The sequence below is a fragment of the Anomaloglossus baeobatrachus genome, chromosome 1 (assembly GCF_048569485.1).
Source record: "Anomaloglossus baeobatrachus isolate aAnoBae1 chromosome 1, aAnoBae1.hap1, whole genome shotgun sequence".
Lineage (NCBI taxonomy): Eukaryota > Metazoa > Chordata > Amphibia > Anura > Aromobatidae > Anomaloglossus > Anomaloglossus baeobatrachus.
The window spans coordinates 279288540-279307008 of NC_134353.1; the positions used below are offsets into that span (position 1 = coordinate 279288540).

General features: G+C 48.2%; 1 protein-coding gene across 1 annotated transcript in view; it reads left to right on the forward strand.

Annotated features, from left to right (window-relative positions):
- Positions 1-18469, forward strand: part of ARHGEF38 (Rho guanine nucleotide exchange factor 38) — a 169830-nt gene that overhangs the window by 73589 nt on the left and 77772 nt on the right. Inside the window, exons 5-6 of the mRNA XM_075336792.1 lie at positions 7542-7559; positions 9005-9204. Coding sequence (XP_075192907.1) covers positions 7542-7559; positions 9005-9204 — 218 coding nt within the window. The remainder of the gene's footprint in view (positions 1-7541; positions 7560-9004; positions 9205-18469) is intronic.

Consider the following 18469-nt stretch of genomic DNA (forward strand, 5'->3'; position numbering starts at 1 on the left):
CGATTGTGAGCCTATGGTGGGAACAGTAAGTAATATCACTGTAAAGTGCTGTGAAATATGTTGGCATTTGTATATACAAATAGTGGCAATGTTGGCATAATTATTTCACATAGGCTGCTTACAATAGAATGAGCAAAATGCTGCCTAAGGCCTGAAACACACATCCGTGAAACACGTGCGTGTTTGGTCCATTTCCGTGTATACTGGAGACACGGCCAAACGTGCACCAATGTTATTGTATGATAAAAGCTCCACGTGCGTTTTTGATGCATGTCCGTTTGTCCGTGTCCGTGATCCGTACCTGTGTGCGTTTTGCACGGCAGCATGTCCGTTTTCTGCACGCAACACGCAGCACGGACCCAATGAAAGTCAATGGGTCTGTGCGCACGTCCGAGTGACGCGGACGCATCTCTGTTTGCTCCCTGTACGTTTTGTGCTGTTTTCCTGTGATGTCGGTCTTTTTTCTTTTTCTGTTTCGTTCTCTCCCTCAGTCCGTCGGTCGGTCTCTATGTCTGTCAGTCGGTCTCTCTGTCTTATCTGTCCCTCTAGCTGTCTGTCGGTCAGTTCCCCCCCCCCTCTCTCATACTTACCGTTCCCCGATCTCCGGCGCGGCGCTGCACGGCTGTTATAAAAACTTCGGCGGCTTTTACTATTTTGAAAAAGCCGGCCGCCCATTAATCAATCTCGCATTCCCTGCTTTACCCGCCCACCGGCGCCTGTGATTGGTTGCAGTGAGACACGCCCACCACGCTGAGTGACAGCTGTCTCACTGCACCCAATCACAGCAGCCAGTGGGCGTGTCTATACTGTGCAGTGAAATAAATAAATAATTAAAAAAAACGGCGTGCGGTCCCCCCCATTTTAATACCAGCCAGATAAAGCCATACGGCTGAAGGCTGGTATTCTCAGGATGGGGAGCTCCACGTTATGGGGAGCCCCCCACCCTAACAATATCAGTCAGCAGCCGCCCAGAATTACCCTGAATTTATTTATTTATTTCACTGCACAGTATAGACACGCCCACCGGCTGCTGTGATTGGGTGCAGTGAGACAGCTGTCACTCAGCGTGGTGGGTGTGTCTCACTGCAACCAATCACAGGCGCCAGTGGGGGGAGAAAGCAGGGAATACGAGATTGATTAATGAGCGGCCGGCTTTTTCAAATTAGAAAAAGCCGCCGGAGCAGTGTGAATGCCGTGCAGCGCCGGTGATCGGGGATCGGTGAGTATGAGAGAGGGGGGAACACTTCAGTCACTCAGGGGATTAGCGGTCACAGGTGACCGCTAATCAGTACACGGCACAAAGACAGAGCCGCGGCATGACAATGAAGTCGAGTGAAGTTCACCCGAGTTCATTCTCATCCCGCTACTCTGTCTTCCGACATGTAGTAACGACATTTTGCATCACACACGTACATTTCACACGGACAACACACACACGTCAGTTATTTCACTCACGCACACACGGACATTCCACACGCACATACGGCTAGCATATGGGATACACACACAGGCCACACATACCATAAAAACGGACCTAACAAACGGAAAACGGACCCGAAAAACGGCCCGTTTTACACAGACGTGGTTTTCACGGATGTGTGTTTCAGGCCTAAGAGAGAACTCGCTGATGCAGAAATAACTACCGTATTTTTCGCTTTATAAGACGCACCTGATTATAAAACGCACCCCCAAATTTGGTGAAGGAAAATAGATTTTTTTTTTTAATGTTAAATGGGGTCCATCTTATAATGCCAGTGTCCGTCTAACAAATCATATAGGGTATATCTCCCACATAGCCCCCCATCCTAAAATTAGACCCCTTAATCTGGATATGGCCTTCTTATATTGAATATAGCCCCCTTGTGCTGGTACACGTTCCCCTGTGCTGCCTATGGCCCCCTATGGATTGCACACGTTCCCTGTGCTGCCTAAGGCCCCCTATGGATTGCACACGTCCCTCTGTGCTGACTATGGCCCCCTATGGATTGCACACGTTCCCCTGTGCTGCCTATGGCCCCCCTATGGATTGCACACATTTCCCTATGCTGCCTATGGCCCCATATGGATTGCACACGTTCCCCTGTGCTGCCTGTGGCCCCCTATGGATTGCACACATTCCCCTGTGCTGCCTATGGCCCCCTATGGATTGCACACGTTCCCCTGTGCTGCCTATGGCACCCTATGGATTGCACACATTCCCCTGTGCTGCCTATGGCACCCTATGGGTTTCACACATTCCCCTGTGCTGCCTATGGCCCCCTATGGATTGCATACGTTCCCCTGTGCTGCCTATGGCCCCCTATGGATTGCACACGTTCCCCTATGTTAGATATCGCCCCCATGCTGCTGCCCATAGTAAAATAAAACACTCTTTCCTTACCTCCTCTAGTGCTGATCTCCCTCCTGTCTCCCTCCGTGCTTCTGTTCCTCCACTCCCTGGTTCTTGGTGCCGGTCATGTGATCGGCACAGCAGAGTGACTTCATCTCTGCATGCCTGATCACAGTGGAAGCAGGAGACCGGGGAGAAACGCTGGAGGAGTTAAGTAAAGCTTTTTTATTTTCGGATGAGCAGCAGCATGGGGGCCATATCTAACACAGGGGGGGCATATGCCATCACAGTGGGACGCAGGCTCATATATTATGCACCGCTGCCCCAGCATGTCACTGCGGTGCGGTTTCAGCACCATGGTGATGGACAGCGACTGTGCATATTATATGAGCGGGAGCAGGAGATCTAACGCTGCCCACAGTGTTTACCTGCCCCCAGCAGCGCTCCAGAGCGGACCCTGCAGTGTATATATATATATATACCCCCTCCCCCCCGTATATTCGACTTATAAGACGCACCCCCTACTTTCCCCCAAAATTTGGGGGAACAAAAGTGCATCTTATAAAGCGAAAAATACGGTATATTGTATCTTCTTTCTGTGGTCAGTCTTGTCATGGTGTATGACCTGTGACATGAAACTATTTTCCATAACCTCAGCTTTTGTTGCTGCCTTACTTTTCTTGTTTTTCTCCTTAGTTTCTTCCTGTTTGTTCCAGTGTATCTGAGTTTTGTTTTTTCCTGTCAGTCTTTAGCTGTGTTGCCATCACACTCATGCCCCTTCCTTCCCTTTAATTATGGTCAGGAGAATAGTAAGGTACAGGACTCTGGCATCTCCACCATCCAGGTTTATCTGCAGGTTAGGAGGTTAGGGATAGCCCAAGGTCTCCTAGTGTGAGGGACAGTATAGGAGCCCCCTGTCCCTCGCTATCTGTCACGCTCCCGGTGTCCCAGCAGCACTCCTTACCTACTAAGCCGGCCTCACCATCCAGGCACCGCTCCGTAACCACTGAGCCAGTCACACCTGCGTCGCACCACCGCTCCTTCCTCACTGGTCCAGTCCATGCGTCCACCGGTCACGCCTGCCATTCCCGCTCATGCTCCCCAGAGTCCTGTTCCTGGTCTCAGGAGTCTGATTCTGACTAATGTTCTGTATAGGACCGGGCCGCGCCCACTCACCTGGTCTTATAGCCCCAGCACTGCTGCAACAGGAAATGACCTGAGGCTGTGCTGAGTATATAAGACTGGCCTCTCCATGTGGGCGGCGCCTGATCATCGCTTTTGTTTCTATGCCTTGTCTTGTGAGCTAAGTGCTCAGGTCTTTGTTCCTGTTTCCTATTACTGCCTTAAAGTACACTGTGACCTTAGTGACCTGGTCCTGTCTTTGCTTCCTGATACCTGCACCCGTTCCTGCCACGTTAGTGCTCCAGCTACCGTGTACCCTGTCCTCCAGGTGGGGTGCTCGGTCCAGTGGATCCACCTCCTGGGCCTACCAGTCCTCCCCGGCCCTCACACTATCCTACAGTCACATTGTGACACCTGTTTGACATAATACACCTGACTATATTCTTACAAAATTCCTGACATTCTATAAGAGTTTCTAGAACTTATTATGCTGTTTAAAAGACAAAGGTTGGCTACATCAAATATGGAATTAATTTACATTTCTCTTTATTGCCTTTGCATTCTTGGAATTGATCAATAAATCATTAAAGGGGTGGTTTACCCATATTTTTTATTGTCTAGTTCGTTATTATATTGAGAAACAATGTTTCTCTCAAATACCTTGTGTTGGCAATAGTGCCTGTGATAGGCGCTATTGCAGATCGCTGTTCCCTGCTCTGGTGTCATCACGTCAAGTGTCGCACACGTCACATCCCTGCGGCCGGCTGCAGTCTTCCTGACTCACTGAGCTGTGATCGGTATTTCACCGCTCGTCACAGCCCATCTGCTCCCTGCTCCCTCCTACCTCACAGCAGAACGCTGCAAGCAGGAGACGCGCTGTGCTGTGACAGCGGTGAAATACCGCCCACAGCCCAGTGAGTCAGTCAGACTGCAGCCAGCCGAAGGGATGTGACGTGTGCGGCACTTGACGTGACGTCACCGGAGCGGGGAACAGCGGTCTGCAATAGCGCCTCTCACAGGCACTATTGCTAACACAAGGTATTTGAGAGAAACATTGTTTCTCAATATAATATCGAACTAGACAATAAAAAATATGGGTGAACCACCCTTTTAACACTTCTATTTTTCAAAACATTGCTACTTTGCCACATTTTTTCCCACACCTGCCTAAAACGTTTACTACTGTATGTGCCTTTTTGTTTTCACATATTTTTCATATTGCCATATTATGTTTTAATTCCTTTACAAACAAGTAGATTATAAATGTAACAAAAGGAAAATATATGGTGGAAAATGCAGACAGAGCTTTAATTTTGTAATCAATTTTTTTACTAATTGTTTTCTATTATTATTTTACTATACACTTTGTTTTGATGAATGCTCAGTTCTGGGAGGTTAGGCATGAAAATCTGTCTGGGACTGGGGCACTTATGTGAATAAAATATAAATTTTCATTTTTCTACTTTTTTTTTCTTAACTCTAATAAATGTATTATTTCCAGACACTGTCCGTTGCCTACAAGAGTAAGCGCTCTGTCAGACAGCAAAATTTCCCTAAAAGTTTAGATTTCAGAAAAGCAATGTGACTCACTTATGGTAGTAATTGATAAAGAGGCATAAGTCATTGTGGGAAATATTTCTAAGCTTACTGGTATACGAACAATGTAGCACAGATTAAACCCTCTGGTTCAGCTTGGAGTGCCCTCTAGTGGACAACATGATTTCTATGTGTTTTCCAGATAGTTTAGTGCACACGACATATACATAATAAGTATATAATTTATTATCTTTATTATCTATTATTATTTATTATCATTATTGCTAAAAAACACTTATTTTATAAACTGTTCTAGAGAATGATGCCAGTGCATTAACTCATCACCTTTATATGGACATATTTCACAATTTACTAGCTATAGGGACAAATTTATCAAGACTAATGTATTTTATGTCAATCTAAAAAAAATATTATTTCACCAAATTTAATATAAGTATCGTGTAACTTAATAAATTTAGTGCCGTTTTAAACTGTCCTAAGTCTACACCTCCAACAAGCCGGTATTGAACATAGCCTTTCTCTGGAAGCATGCAGCATAAGGCCCGTTTCACACGTCAGTGAAAAACACTGATGTTTGTCACTGGCGTGTAAAACACGCACATGTCCCTCCGTGTGCCGTGAATTACAGCACACGTGGGTTGTCTAAGTGCAATCCGGGCTCCGTTCTCCGTGGCCCGTGATTGTACTTAGAGATTAACTCACCTGCGCCCGCTCCCGTTCTCCATGGTGCTGATCGCTCCCGCGGTGCAGCATCCGGCCGGCGCTGACCCCCGCAGCAGCTGCTTCCGAGTCGGCTGTGTCGTGCATCATGAATATGCACGACAGTAATGAGCCGGCTCAGAAGCAGCAGGCTGCACGGGCTGCAGAGGACATCGCTGGAGCCGGGTGAGTAAAAATGATTTTTATTTTAAATGCACGTTTTTTTCTGGCACGTGTTTCACGGACCACACCACTGCGTGGTCCGTGGGACATCAGTGATGCCAGAAAAAAATGGACATGTCTCCGTGCGGCAATCACGGACACGCGGGTACGCCGCACGGAGACACGTGCAGTGATAAATCACTGATGTGTGAGCAGACCCATTCATTATAATGGGTCTGCGTATGTCAGTGATTCTGGTACGTTTAAAAAAAAGCACAAACGTCCCAGAATCACTGACGTGTGAAAGGGGCCAAAAAAACTGCTGGGGGACTATGGCCCTGATTGATCTAGACCAACATTAATCACAATGGTCTTGATGAGGAGGCAAGGTGGTGTCAGTGGTGCCTGATTAATAAGAGGCGCACACCACATAATCTCAAAAGTGATGAATGCTGGAATAAGATTTGTTGCACAAGGAACATCACAGCTTGTCATGGACTAGTGGAGCAGGTATCACCATGGCCCATCTTGTCCCAGCTTTTCCCATTGCGGCAGAGCTAATTGAAACTGGTATAAAAACACCAAAAGTGTTTTAAGCCATATATCTGGGGTAAACACTTTGATGAACCAGGACCTGTGTGTCTTGGATGACTAGTTCAAGGCTGGTTCTCAGTGGCTTCTCTGTGCCCTGCTACTATGGACAGGTAGGTTCATCCCTAAACACACACATAAAGAGAAACCTGTCAGTCATGGAGAGATGATGCGGGGTTTGACCTCCTACTAGTCATCCAAGACTTATAGTCCCAGGCCGAATTTTCAAAGTTTATTTTCTCTAAAATACCGCAATTTCCAGATTAAAGCAACCATGGCTACAGTAATGGAGGCAGTGTCTGAGTCAGGCTGCCTGTTCTCCAGGAATCATGATTCAGCCGACAGGTTCCCTTTAAGTTTGGGTTACATCAAGTCTAATAATCATTCTTATCCAAACCTGCATGTGTTCTTTGTTGGGCTTCACAGCAGTACCCTTACATCTTCCAACCATCTGTAGGCTGAATATCTGCCATGAGCATGCAGTTTTGTAGTGGTGTAGTGCTACCACCAGCTATTATACAGTAGTCTTCAAGTGCAGTGAAGCACAATTAGTAAGGCTGCTTTCACACATCTGGTTTTTGCAGTGCAGCTCAATCCGGCTCAAAAACCTATGCAACGGATGCGGCGAAAAAAAACAGATCCGTTGCATAAGTTTTTCCATGCGGCCCGTCCGTTTTTTGACGGATGCGGTTTGATACTGAGCATGCGCAGTGCAAAAATCCGCATCCGGCGGCTGGATGCGGTTTTTGCCGCAGGACGCCGCATCCGGTGTCCATAGGCCTGCATTGTAAATCGCACCGCATCGCGCCGGATCCGGCTGTATCTTCATGTATGAGCCCGGTAAGCCTAGCCAATGTAAAACACTAGTGTTTCCTATTGAGGTATAGGTATCTGTATATCGTACTGTCTTTCTGTACCTATGGGTCAGTCAGCATACAATTAGAGAAGGCAGCGTTATTTAATAACAAACATAAATAATCAGGAATGATTGTTTTATTTGCTGTGATGAAGGGGTGTCTTAACAGATAGAATAATGTAGTTATTTATTCTAATGCTATCCATTTTCTTTTTCACTCCACAGAAAAATATATGAAGAGCAGTAAGTATTTTAATCCTACTTTTATCCTATGTTTATAAGTATTAGTTGTTAAATGGGTCAATTGTAACTTTGTCTCAGATAAAACATGACAAAACCCTAAACTTCTGCAGTTTGTGCAGGCTTTATTCACAAAAATTGCTGTAAAAATTGCCCCAAAGCCAGGGTGAATATGCCCAAAGAGAATGAAGAATGGCATATACAGGCATCTCTAAATATAAAGTTATGTCTACTTCAGTGCCTCTGATTGTCTAAAATGTGGAATGAAGCATCTTTACAGATAGTCCTAATTAAGAAATGTTTTGTGTCTACAGCCTTTATGTAGATCTATGGATCCTTTTTTTGTCTTATTCTGGATTTATCCATCTTTCTATCTATCTTCTTTTTTTTAATGACCATCATTTGAAAGCCATACATAGAAATAAAGTTGTTAGCCAAACAATTCTTTGGCCAATTGTTCAGCCAACGGCCATCTCAGCTGTCTCTCTCATACTCATACTTTCTCACACTCAGAAGCGATTGATCATTTGAATGAGCGCACCTGTCTTTTCTATGAGAAAGCTGCCAACAGAGATCTCAACAAGGTGCTTATCTCTGGGAGAATAATGCAAAGGGTAGTATGAAATCAGGCATTCCCGATTGATGTCCTCCCCAACGATCAGTTGGCCAGCACACCCACCTCATATCAGAGGGATTGGCCAACATTAGATAACTGCTATCTCCTTCAAGTTCCCCATACACAGGGCTGAGCCCTTCTATTCTGTCTTTTATATACGGAACAATGGAAAGACTCTTCTGGAAACAATACAAGATGATTGACCATAGAAATTCAACCTAAAATTTCTCATGCGACTGATGGCTGATTCAACCAATATTAGCCAATTGTTCTACTCTATTGTAATCTGTTTAGGCATATGTATATTTTTTGCATCAACCAATTATATTCTTTGGCTTATGTTTATGGTTTACAAAACTGGGCATTTTACTGTATATTGTTTGCTTGGTGTACATAACCTTTTAGCCACCATTCTAAGTTTACACCCAGCATCAGCAACCTGAACAACTAGTAGAAAGAGCTGTCAATCACTCTTTGGGGGCGGGGGAAGCAGACCTCACTGACTTTCTTTGGCACCATATAACTACCTTTATACTTAAAAATACTAATTAAAATAATAGAATATATGAAATGAGGAGACAGATAACACAAATGATATATATCATGTTACAAATTTTCTACTGGAGCTTCATGTTGTGCTTCAGTATGTGTCCATTTAACAGACCAGCTAAGGACCACAATGTCTAAACCTGTGTAATATGTCACTATTATAGCAAAGCAATCTAACAGGACAGTCTACATAATATTTCATTATTAAGAGTAGCTATTGCCTGCTGTTTATATGTCAAACTTGCTACCGACTATAACACATATCGCTATTTTCATCCCATAGAGGTAAACCGAATCTGCTGGACATGGGATCCCTGATGATTAAGCCTATCCAGAGAGTAATGAAATATCCCCTGCTGCTTTGTGAACTGCTGAACTCCACTCCCTCATGTCACCCAGACTACAGGACACTACAGGAAGCCTTCACAGCGATTAAAGACATTAACGGCAACATCAATGAGCTGAAGAGGAGGAAGGATCTAGGTACGCTAACAGATAATTACCTTGTATATTCATACAATACATACAGGTACTCTATCTGTACTTTGTCATTTCCTCTCATGTTCTCAAAGAGGACCTGCAGCAGTTAGTCTATCTTTCCACTCCATCTTCCCTGCACTCTTGAAACGGATGAATATTTTTTTTGTTTTACTTATACTATTGTTCAGAAACAGATATTGTAGCAGAAGTCTACACTGTAAGATGCATTACATAAGTTATAGTGGAATTTTATAATCAAAATGTTATCGACAGCAGAATATATTTGGTACTTTATGCATTAAGGAAGCAGTCCGGCAATATATATATATATATATTGTGAGACTGTGACCGGGGTTATCTATGACGGCCGGTATGTCTCGCCCCGGTTGTGCTCACTCCATGATAGAAAGTAAATCCACTCTAGGGTTAATGCTGTTTTCCTACAGGCTGAAGGAAGGGTTAAATGGAAACAGGAACAAGGGCAGGTGTGCCGGGTGTGAGGGAGTGAACACAACTCCCTGAGTTCTCTGCTGGAGAGGAACATGTATATTGGTGTGGACTTTTGTTTGGACATTAAACCGTGTGCTGTGAAACTTAATGCCTGGATCCCGTGTCTTCTGCTGCGCAGCCGACCGTGCTACCTCACATATGGTGGAGAATGCGGGCATCCCAGCCGGTGAGGTGTAGCTTCCTTTTCTGGTGACCCGGTAGCACATGTCCTGGATTCAAGCGGCTATACTACGGCCCAAACCCAGCGACGCCATGGAGGACATACTAAAGCATTTGGCTCAGGCTAATGCACAGCAACAACAGGCTAATGCGCAGCAGCAACAGACCAATGCACACCTGCTCCAATCCTTGAAATCGCAGGAACAAAGACACCAAGAACAGCTGGTTCAGGCCAATGCACGTCAGCAGCAAGCCTTACAATTGCAGGAACAAAGACATCAAGAACAGATGGTTCTCCTGGCCAAGTCGATCCGTGCCGGACCGGCAGCAACAACCCCGGGACCGGGTGATGACGGCAGCGTCCGGAAAGCGGTGAGACAAGCGTTGCAAAAGATGACCCCGGGGGATGATGTGGAAGCGTTCCTGGCGGTGTTTTAGCGGGTGGCCGAGCGGGAAAAGCTGCCGACCCCCCAGTGGGCTGAGGTATTGTCGCCCTATCTGACGGGGGAACCCCAAAAAGCGTACCTGGACCTCTGTACCGAGGACGCCATTGACTATGTGACCCTAAAAGCCGAAATACTGGCACGGTTGGGGGTGAATACCTATGTACGGGCTCAGCGGGTAAATCAGTGGTTCTATGAGGAAGCCAAACCCGTACGCTCCCAGGCCTATGACTTATTGCATCTTGTAAAAAAGTGGTTGCAGCCTGACACTCTGAGCCCGGCGCAGATGGTGGAAAGGGTAGTAGTGGATCGTTTTGTGCGCACTTTACCCGCCACCGTTCAACGGTGGGTAGGACAGGGTGACCCGAGTACCCTGGACCAATTAGTGTCCCTGGTAGAGCGGCATGTGGCTACGCAGGACTTGATACAGGACACTGAGACTTTGCGTACCGCCCGTCGGTCCGGCCCCTCCAAGCCTAGGGCCAAGGACCCACCGCTGACAACGGTGCAGGAGTCCCCTACCGTCCCGTCTGAGGCCGCGGCCGCCAATCCTGAGGTCCGGAAGGTTCTGTACCCTAAACGACAACCCGTCAAGGGGGTTTCCGTCCCCATTAGATGTTGGCGGTGCCAGCGGGTGGGACATATGGAAGCCCAGTGTCCACTCACCACGGAGCCCATGGATTGTGGGGTTACCCGGCGGGGTTCAATGTATGCTCAGGTGGTGTGTACCGCTGACCTGGTCTCCCCAGAGATGGAGCCCCACTTGTGCCAAATACAGGTGAATGGATGTCCGGTTACAGGATTGTTGGATTCCGGAAGCTTAGTGACCCTTGTGCGATCCACCTTCAGGGCTAAAGTAAAGGCCACAGGACGTACCGTGGGGGTGGTTTGCATACATGGGGACCGCCGAGACTATCCCACAGGGATTGTCACCATCACAGCACCTTGCGGTCAGGTGCAACATGAGGTGGGACTTCTTAACACTCTTCCCTATGACGTGATCCTAGGAAGGGATCTGCCCTATTTTTGGACTTTATGGAAGGGACCCCCAAAGTCTCCTCAGATATTGGTCAGTCCGGGACCTGAGCCCTACAATCCTGAATCTGGGACACCTGCCGTAGGGGTCCCCATGATAGGGACAGAGTGTGAACCCGATAGGTCACCCCTAGAGGTATTGGCAGGAGAGGCTGAAATGGTCGAGCCCATCCCGGAGTTGGAGGCGTCCCCGGATACGTTTGGGACTGCCCAACTCCAGGACCCTACCTTAATACATGCCCGGAGTCGGGTGACAGTAATTGACGGGGTGGCACAGCTGCCCGGTGCCCAGGTAAGGTACCCCCATTTTGCTCTTAAGCAGGATTTACTCTACCGGGTAGATGAAATACGGGGCGTGGGGGTAGAGCAGTTGGTGGTGCCCCAGCCGCATCATCGGCGGGTCCTCGACTTGGCTCATAAACACCTGATGAGTGGCCACCTAGGGGTCAAGAAAACGCAGGAGCGAATATTGCAAAGGTTCTATTGGCCCGGATTCTTTGGGGAGGTAAAACGGTTCTGCGAAACCTGCCCGGAGTGTCAGTTTACCGCACCCCTGACCCATTTTCGCAGTCCGTTGGTACCGTTACCCATTATAGAAGTCCCTTTTGAACGGATAGGGATGGATCTGGTGGGGCCCCTCGTAAAGTCCGCTCGAGGGCACCAACACATCCTAGTGATCGTTGACTATGCCACCCGGTATCCCGAGGCGATACCTCTCAGACATACTGCAGCAAAGCTTATAGCTCGGGAGTTGTTTGCTGTGTTCTGCCGGGTGGGGTTGCCCAAGGAGATCCTTACGGATCAGGGGACCCCATTCATGTCTAAAGTGACCAAAGAGCTATGCCGGCTACTCCAGATCAAGCAGTTGCGTACGTCTGTGTATCATCCTCAAACGGACGGTTTAGTGGAGCGATTCAATAAAACCCTGAAAACCATGCTCAAAAGGGTAATTTCAAAAGACGGGAAAGACTGGGATATGATGCTTCCCTATTTGATGTTTGCCATCCGTGAGGTGCCACAGGCATCCACGGGGTTTTCGCCTTTTGAATTGTTATACGGGCGACATCCCCGGGGATTGTTGGACCTGGCAAAGGAAACATGGGAGCAAGAGCCCACCCCCCATAGAAGTGTGATTGAACACATTTTGGGTATGCAGAACCGCATAAGCGCGGTCATGCCAATTGTGAAGGAGCATTTACAGGAGGCTCAGGCCGCGCAAAGCGGCCGCTACAATAGACAAGCCACCGTGCGGACCTTTAAACCCGGGGATCGGGTGTTGGTATTAATTCCCACGGCGGAGAGTAAATTCCTGGCTCAGTGGCAAGGCCCCTACGAGATAAAGGAAAGAGTCGGGGTGGTTAACTATAAAGTATTGCAGCCCGGTAGGCGGAAACCTGAACAAATATACCATGTCAACCTATTAAAACCTTGGCAGGAACGGGAAAGCCTGATGGCTGTTTTTTCCCCATCTCCCTCCTCTTCGGGTCGTTCACCTCCGGCTCCAGCGACCTCCGGAGAGGACGAACCGGAAGTAAGGATTGGAGAAGCCCTCACCAAGACTCAGAGGCGAGAGGCCAGACGGTTGGTTCAGCAGAACCCCGATGTCTTCTCCGAGCTGCCCGGTAGGACCAGTCTGATACGACATGATATTGTCACCGAGCCCCACCTGAAGGTACGCCTGAAGTCATACCGGGTACTGGAGGCTCGACGACAAGCCATATCGGAGGAGTAAAGACAATGTTACGCCTGGGGGTCATCGAAAAATCCCGGAGTGAATGGGCTAGTCCCATTGTCCTAATACCAAAACCCGATGGCTCCTTAAGGTTCTGCAATGACTTTAGGAGATTGAACGAAATATCCAAGTTCGATCTCTACCCCATGCCCAGGGTGGATGAGCTGATTGATAGGCTGGGACAGGCGCGGTATTTTACCACGCTCGACCTGACCAAGGGGTACTGGCAGGTGCCACTGACGGAGTCCGCCAAGGAGAAAACCGCTTTTGTTACGCCGGAGGGTCTCTTCCACTATGTTGTCTTGCCTTTTGGGTTACATGGCGCTCCGGCCACGTTCCAGAGGTTGATGGACTTAGTGCTGGAACCCCACCAGGCGTATGCATCAGCGTACCTTGATGACATCATTATTTACAGCTCCGATTGGCAGACCCACTTGGAACAGGTACAAGCGGTGGTGGACGCGCTTTGAACAGCCGGATTGACAGCGAATTCCAAGAAATGTGCGTTGGGACTCACGGAAGCCCGCTACTTGGGCTACGTGATAGGCCAAGGAGTGATTAAGCCCCAAGTTAACAAGGTTGAGGCGATCCAGAAGTGGCCTAGACCCCTGACCACGAAGCAGGTTAGGGCCTTCCTGGGTATCGTGGGATACTACAGGAGGTTTGTAAAGGATTTTGCGGGACTATCAGCCCCCTTGACGGACCTTCTCAAAGGCAAGAAGTCCGTCATGGTGCGCTGGACTCCGCAGGCCGAGGACTCCTTCCGGGCCCTGAAGGGGGTCCTGTGCGGACAGCCCGTTCTTGTACACCCTGATTTCCGGAAGGAGTTCATAGTGCAGACTGACGCCTCAGAGGTCGGCCTGGGGGCAGTGCTGTCTCAGGTGGTTCAGGGGGAGGAACACCCCGTCACCTTCTTAAGTAGGAAGCTCACCCCTCCCGAGCGGAATTTTAGCGTAGTGGAGAAGGAGTGCCTGGCGATCAAGTGGGCCTTGGAGTCCCTACGCTATTACCTGCTGGGACGGCAGTTTCGCTTGGTGACGGATCACTCTCCACTGGTCTGGATGAGATCCGCCAAGGAACGGAATGCCCGGGTTACCCGGTGGTTCCTTTCTCTGCAGAACTTCCGGTTTACGGTTGAACACAGGGCCAGTAGGTTGCAGGGCAACGCTGATGCCTTGTCCCGCGGCCCGTGTTTGATGGCGGGAGTTCAACCCCACTCGCTTGAACTGAGGGGGGGTATGTGAGACTGTGACCGGGGTTATCTATGACGGCCGGTATGTCTCGCCCCGGTTGTGCTCACTCCATGATAGAAAGTAAATCCACTCTAGGGTTAATGCTGTTTTCCTACAGGCTGAAGGAAGGGTTAAATGGAAACAGGAACAAGGGCAGGTGTGCCGGGTGTGAGGGAGTGAACACAACTCCCTGAGTTCTCTGCTGGAGAGGCACATGTATATTGGTGTGGACTTTTGTTTGGACATTAAACCGTGTGCTGTGAAACTTAATGCCTGGATCCCGTGTCTTCTGCTGCGCAGCCGACCGTGCTACCTCACAATATCTATATATATAATTGCCTTATTCTGTCTGTCTGTCTGTCTGTCTGTCTTGCTCCAAAATTGTGTCCTTACAGTGACACAAAGCTGATTGGCCGCTGGGCTCGCCATGGCGCCGCCCCCCCCGCACGGATTGCCCGCTCGCCTCGGCTCCGCCCCCCCACGGATTGGTTGCTCGCCTCGGCCTGGCCCCGCCCTCCACATGGATTGGCCGCTCGCCCCGGCCCTCCGCACGCATCGCCAGACATAACCTTGCGCTGCTGGGATTTTGACGGAGCCGGTGTACGCTGGTAACCATTATACACATCGGGTAACTAAGGTCCCTTAGTTACCCGATGTGTATCATAGTTACCAGTGTACACCGGCTCCGTCACGATCCCAGCAGCGCCAGACATAACCTTGCGATGCTGGGATCGTGACGGAGCCGGTGAACGCTGGTAACCATTATACACATCGGGTAACTAAGGTCCCTTAGTTACCCGATGTGTATCATAGTTACCAGCGTACACCGGTACACATGTGCAGGGAGCCGGCATTATACTCCTCTCCCCCCAGGACTACTCCTCCTATTATAGTCCTCCTATTATACTCCTCTCTGAGTATAATATCAGAACTATTATAGCATGGGGGATGAAGCATGATGGGGTGCGCAGCATGGGGGATGTAGCACGATGGGGGGTGCGCAGCTTGGGGGATGTAGCACGATGGGGGGGTGCGCAGCATGGGGGATGGAGCACGATGGGGAGTGCGCAGCATGGGGGATGGAGCACGATGGGGGGTGCGCAGCATGGGAGATGGAGCACGATGGGGGGTGCGCAGCATGGGGGATGGAGCACAATGGGGAGTACGCAACATGGAGGATGGAGCACAATGGGGAGTGCACAGCATGGGGGATGGAGCACGATGGGGAGTGCGCAGCATGGGGGATGGAGCACGATGGGGGTGCGCAGCATGGGGGATGGAGCACGATGGGGGTGCGCAGCATGGGGGATGTAGCACGATGGGGAGTGCGCAGCATGGGGGATGGAGCACGATGGGGAGTGTGCAGCATTGGGGATGGAGCACGATGGGGGGTGCGCAGCATTGGGGATGGAGCACGATGGGGGGTGCGCAGAATGGGGGATGGAGCACGATAGGGGGTGCGCAGCATGAGGGATGGAGCACGATGGGGAGTGCGCAGCATGGAGGATGGAGCACAATGGGGAGTGCGCAGCATGGGGGATGGAGCATGATGGGGGGTGCGCAGCATCGGGGATGGAGCACGATGGGGAATGCGCAGCATAGGGGATGGAGCACGATGGGGGGTGGGCTGCATGGGGGATGGAGCACGATGGGGGGTGCGCAGCATGGGGGATGGGGCACGATGGGGGGTGCGCAGCATGGGGGATGGAGCACGATGGGAGGTGCACACCTCCCCCCAACACACACACAACACACCACACACACACTGGGAACCACAAACACCGCCCTACACAGACACCCACACACACAGACAACGCCGCACACACACAACACCCAACACACAAACACAGCGGCATACATAAATATACGCACTAACCGCACAACACACACATTGCACAAAACATACCTCCCCCCAAAACACACCACACCCACACAAACCGCGCAACACACACACACACAACGCTACAGACACACAGCGCTCCACAAACAACGCAACACACGCAACACACATACAACACTGCTCTCACCCCCCGCCACACCCAGACAACACCCAGAACATGTACAGCGCCCTACACAAACACTTGGTAACTACACACAACAACATCTATATATATATAACAAAAATCATACATGATCTACACAATACGTAAATTCTAGAATACCCGATGCGTAGAATCGGGCCACCTTCTAGTATATATATATATATTGCCGGACTTTTATATATATATATATATATATATATATATATATATACATATATATATATGTATATATATATATACATATACTTTCTGTATAATATACATACAGTACAGACCAAAGTTTGGACACACCTTCTCATTCAAAGAGTTTTCTTTATTTTCATGACTCTGAAAATTGTAGATTCACATTGAAGGCATCAAAACTATGAATTAAAACATGTGGAATGAAATACTTAACAAAAAAGTGTGAAACAACTGAAAATATGTCTTATATTCTAGGTTCTTCAAAGTCGCCACCTTTTGCTTTGATTGCTGCTTTGTACACTCTTGGCATTCTCTTGATGAGTTTCAAGAGGTAGTCACCGGAAATGGTTTTCCAACAGTCTTGAAGGAGTTCCCAGAGATGCTTAGCACTTGTTGGCCCTTTTGCCTTCACTCTGCGGTCCAGCTCACCCCAAACCATCTCGATTGGGTTCAGGTCTGGTGACTGTGGAGGCCAGGTCATCTGGTGTAGCACCCCATCACTCTCCTTCTTAGTCAAATAGCCCTTACACAGCCTGGAGGTGTGTTTGGGGTCATTGTCCTGTTGAAAAATAAATGATGGTCCAACTAAACGCAAACCGGATGGAATAGCATGCCGCTGCAAGATGCTGTGGTAGCCATGCTGGTTCAGTATACCTTCAATTTTGAATAAATCCCCAACAGTGTCACGAGCAAAGCATCCCCACACCATCACACCTCCTCCTCCATGCTTCACGGTGGGAACCATGTAGAGTCCATCCGTTCACCTTTTCTGCGTCTAACAAAGACACAGTGGTTGGATCCAAAGATCTTAAATTTGGACTCATCAGACCAAAGCACAGATTTCCACTGGTCTAATGTCCATTGCTTGTGTTCTTTAGCCAAAACAAGTCTCTTCTGCTTGTTGCCTGTCCTTAGCAGTGGTTTCCTAGCACCTATTTTACCATGAAGGCCTGCTGCACAAAGTGTCCTCTTAACAGTTGTTCTAGAGATGTGTCTGCTTCTAGGACTCTGTGTGGCATTGACCTGGTCTTTAATCTGAGCTGCTGTTAACCTGTGATATCTGAGGCTGGTGACTCGGATAAACTTATCCTCTGCAGCAGAGATGACTCTTGGTCTTCCTTTCCTGGGGCAGTTCTCATGTGAGCCAGTTTCTTTGCAGCGTTTGATGGTTTTTGCCACTGAACTTGAGGACACTTTCAAAGTTTTCCCAACTTTTCGGACTGACTAACCTTCATTTCTTAAAGTAATGATGACACTCATTTTTCTTTACTTAGCTGCTTTTTTCTTGACATAATACAAATTCAAACAGTCTATTCAGTAGGACTATCAGCTGTGTATCCACCAGACTGCTGCACAACACAACTGGTGGTCCCAACCCCATTTATAAGACAAGAAATCCTACTTTTTAAACCTGACAGGGCACACCGGTAAAGTAAAAACCATTTCCAGTGACTACCTCTTAAAGCTCATCAAGAGAATGCCAAGAGTGTGCAAAACAGTAATCAAAGCAAAAGGTGGCTACTTTGAAGAACCTAGAATATAAGACATATTTTCAGTTGTTTCACACTTTTTTAAGTATTTCATTCCCCATGTTTTCATTCATAGTTTTGATGTCTCCAATGTTAATCTACAATTTTCAGAGTCATGAAAATAAAGAAAACTTTTTGAATGAGAAGGTGTGTCCAAGCTTTTGGTCTGTACTGTGTATACAGTGCCTACAAGTAGTATTCAACCCCCTGCAGATTTAGCAGGTTTGATAAGATGCAAATAAGTTAGAGCCTGCAAACTTCAAACAAGAGCAGGATTTATTAACAGATGCATAAATCTTACAAACCAACAAGTTATGTTGCTCAGTTAAATTTTAATAAATTTTCAACATAAAAGTGTGGGTCAATTATTATTCAACCCCTAGGTTTAATATTTTGTGGAATA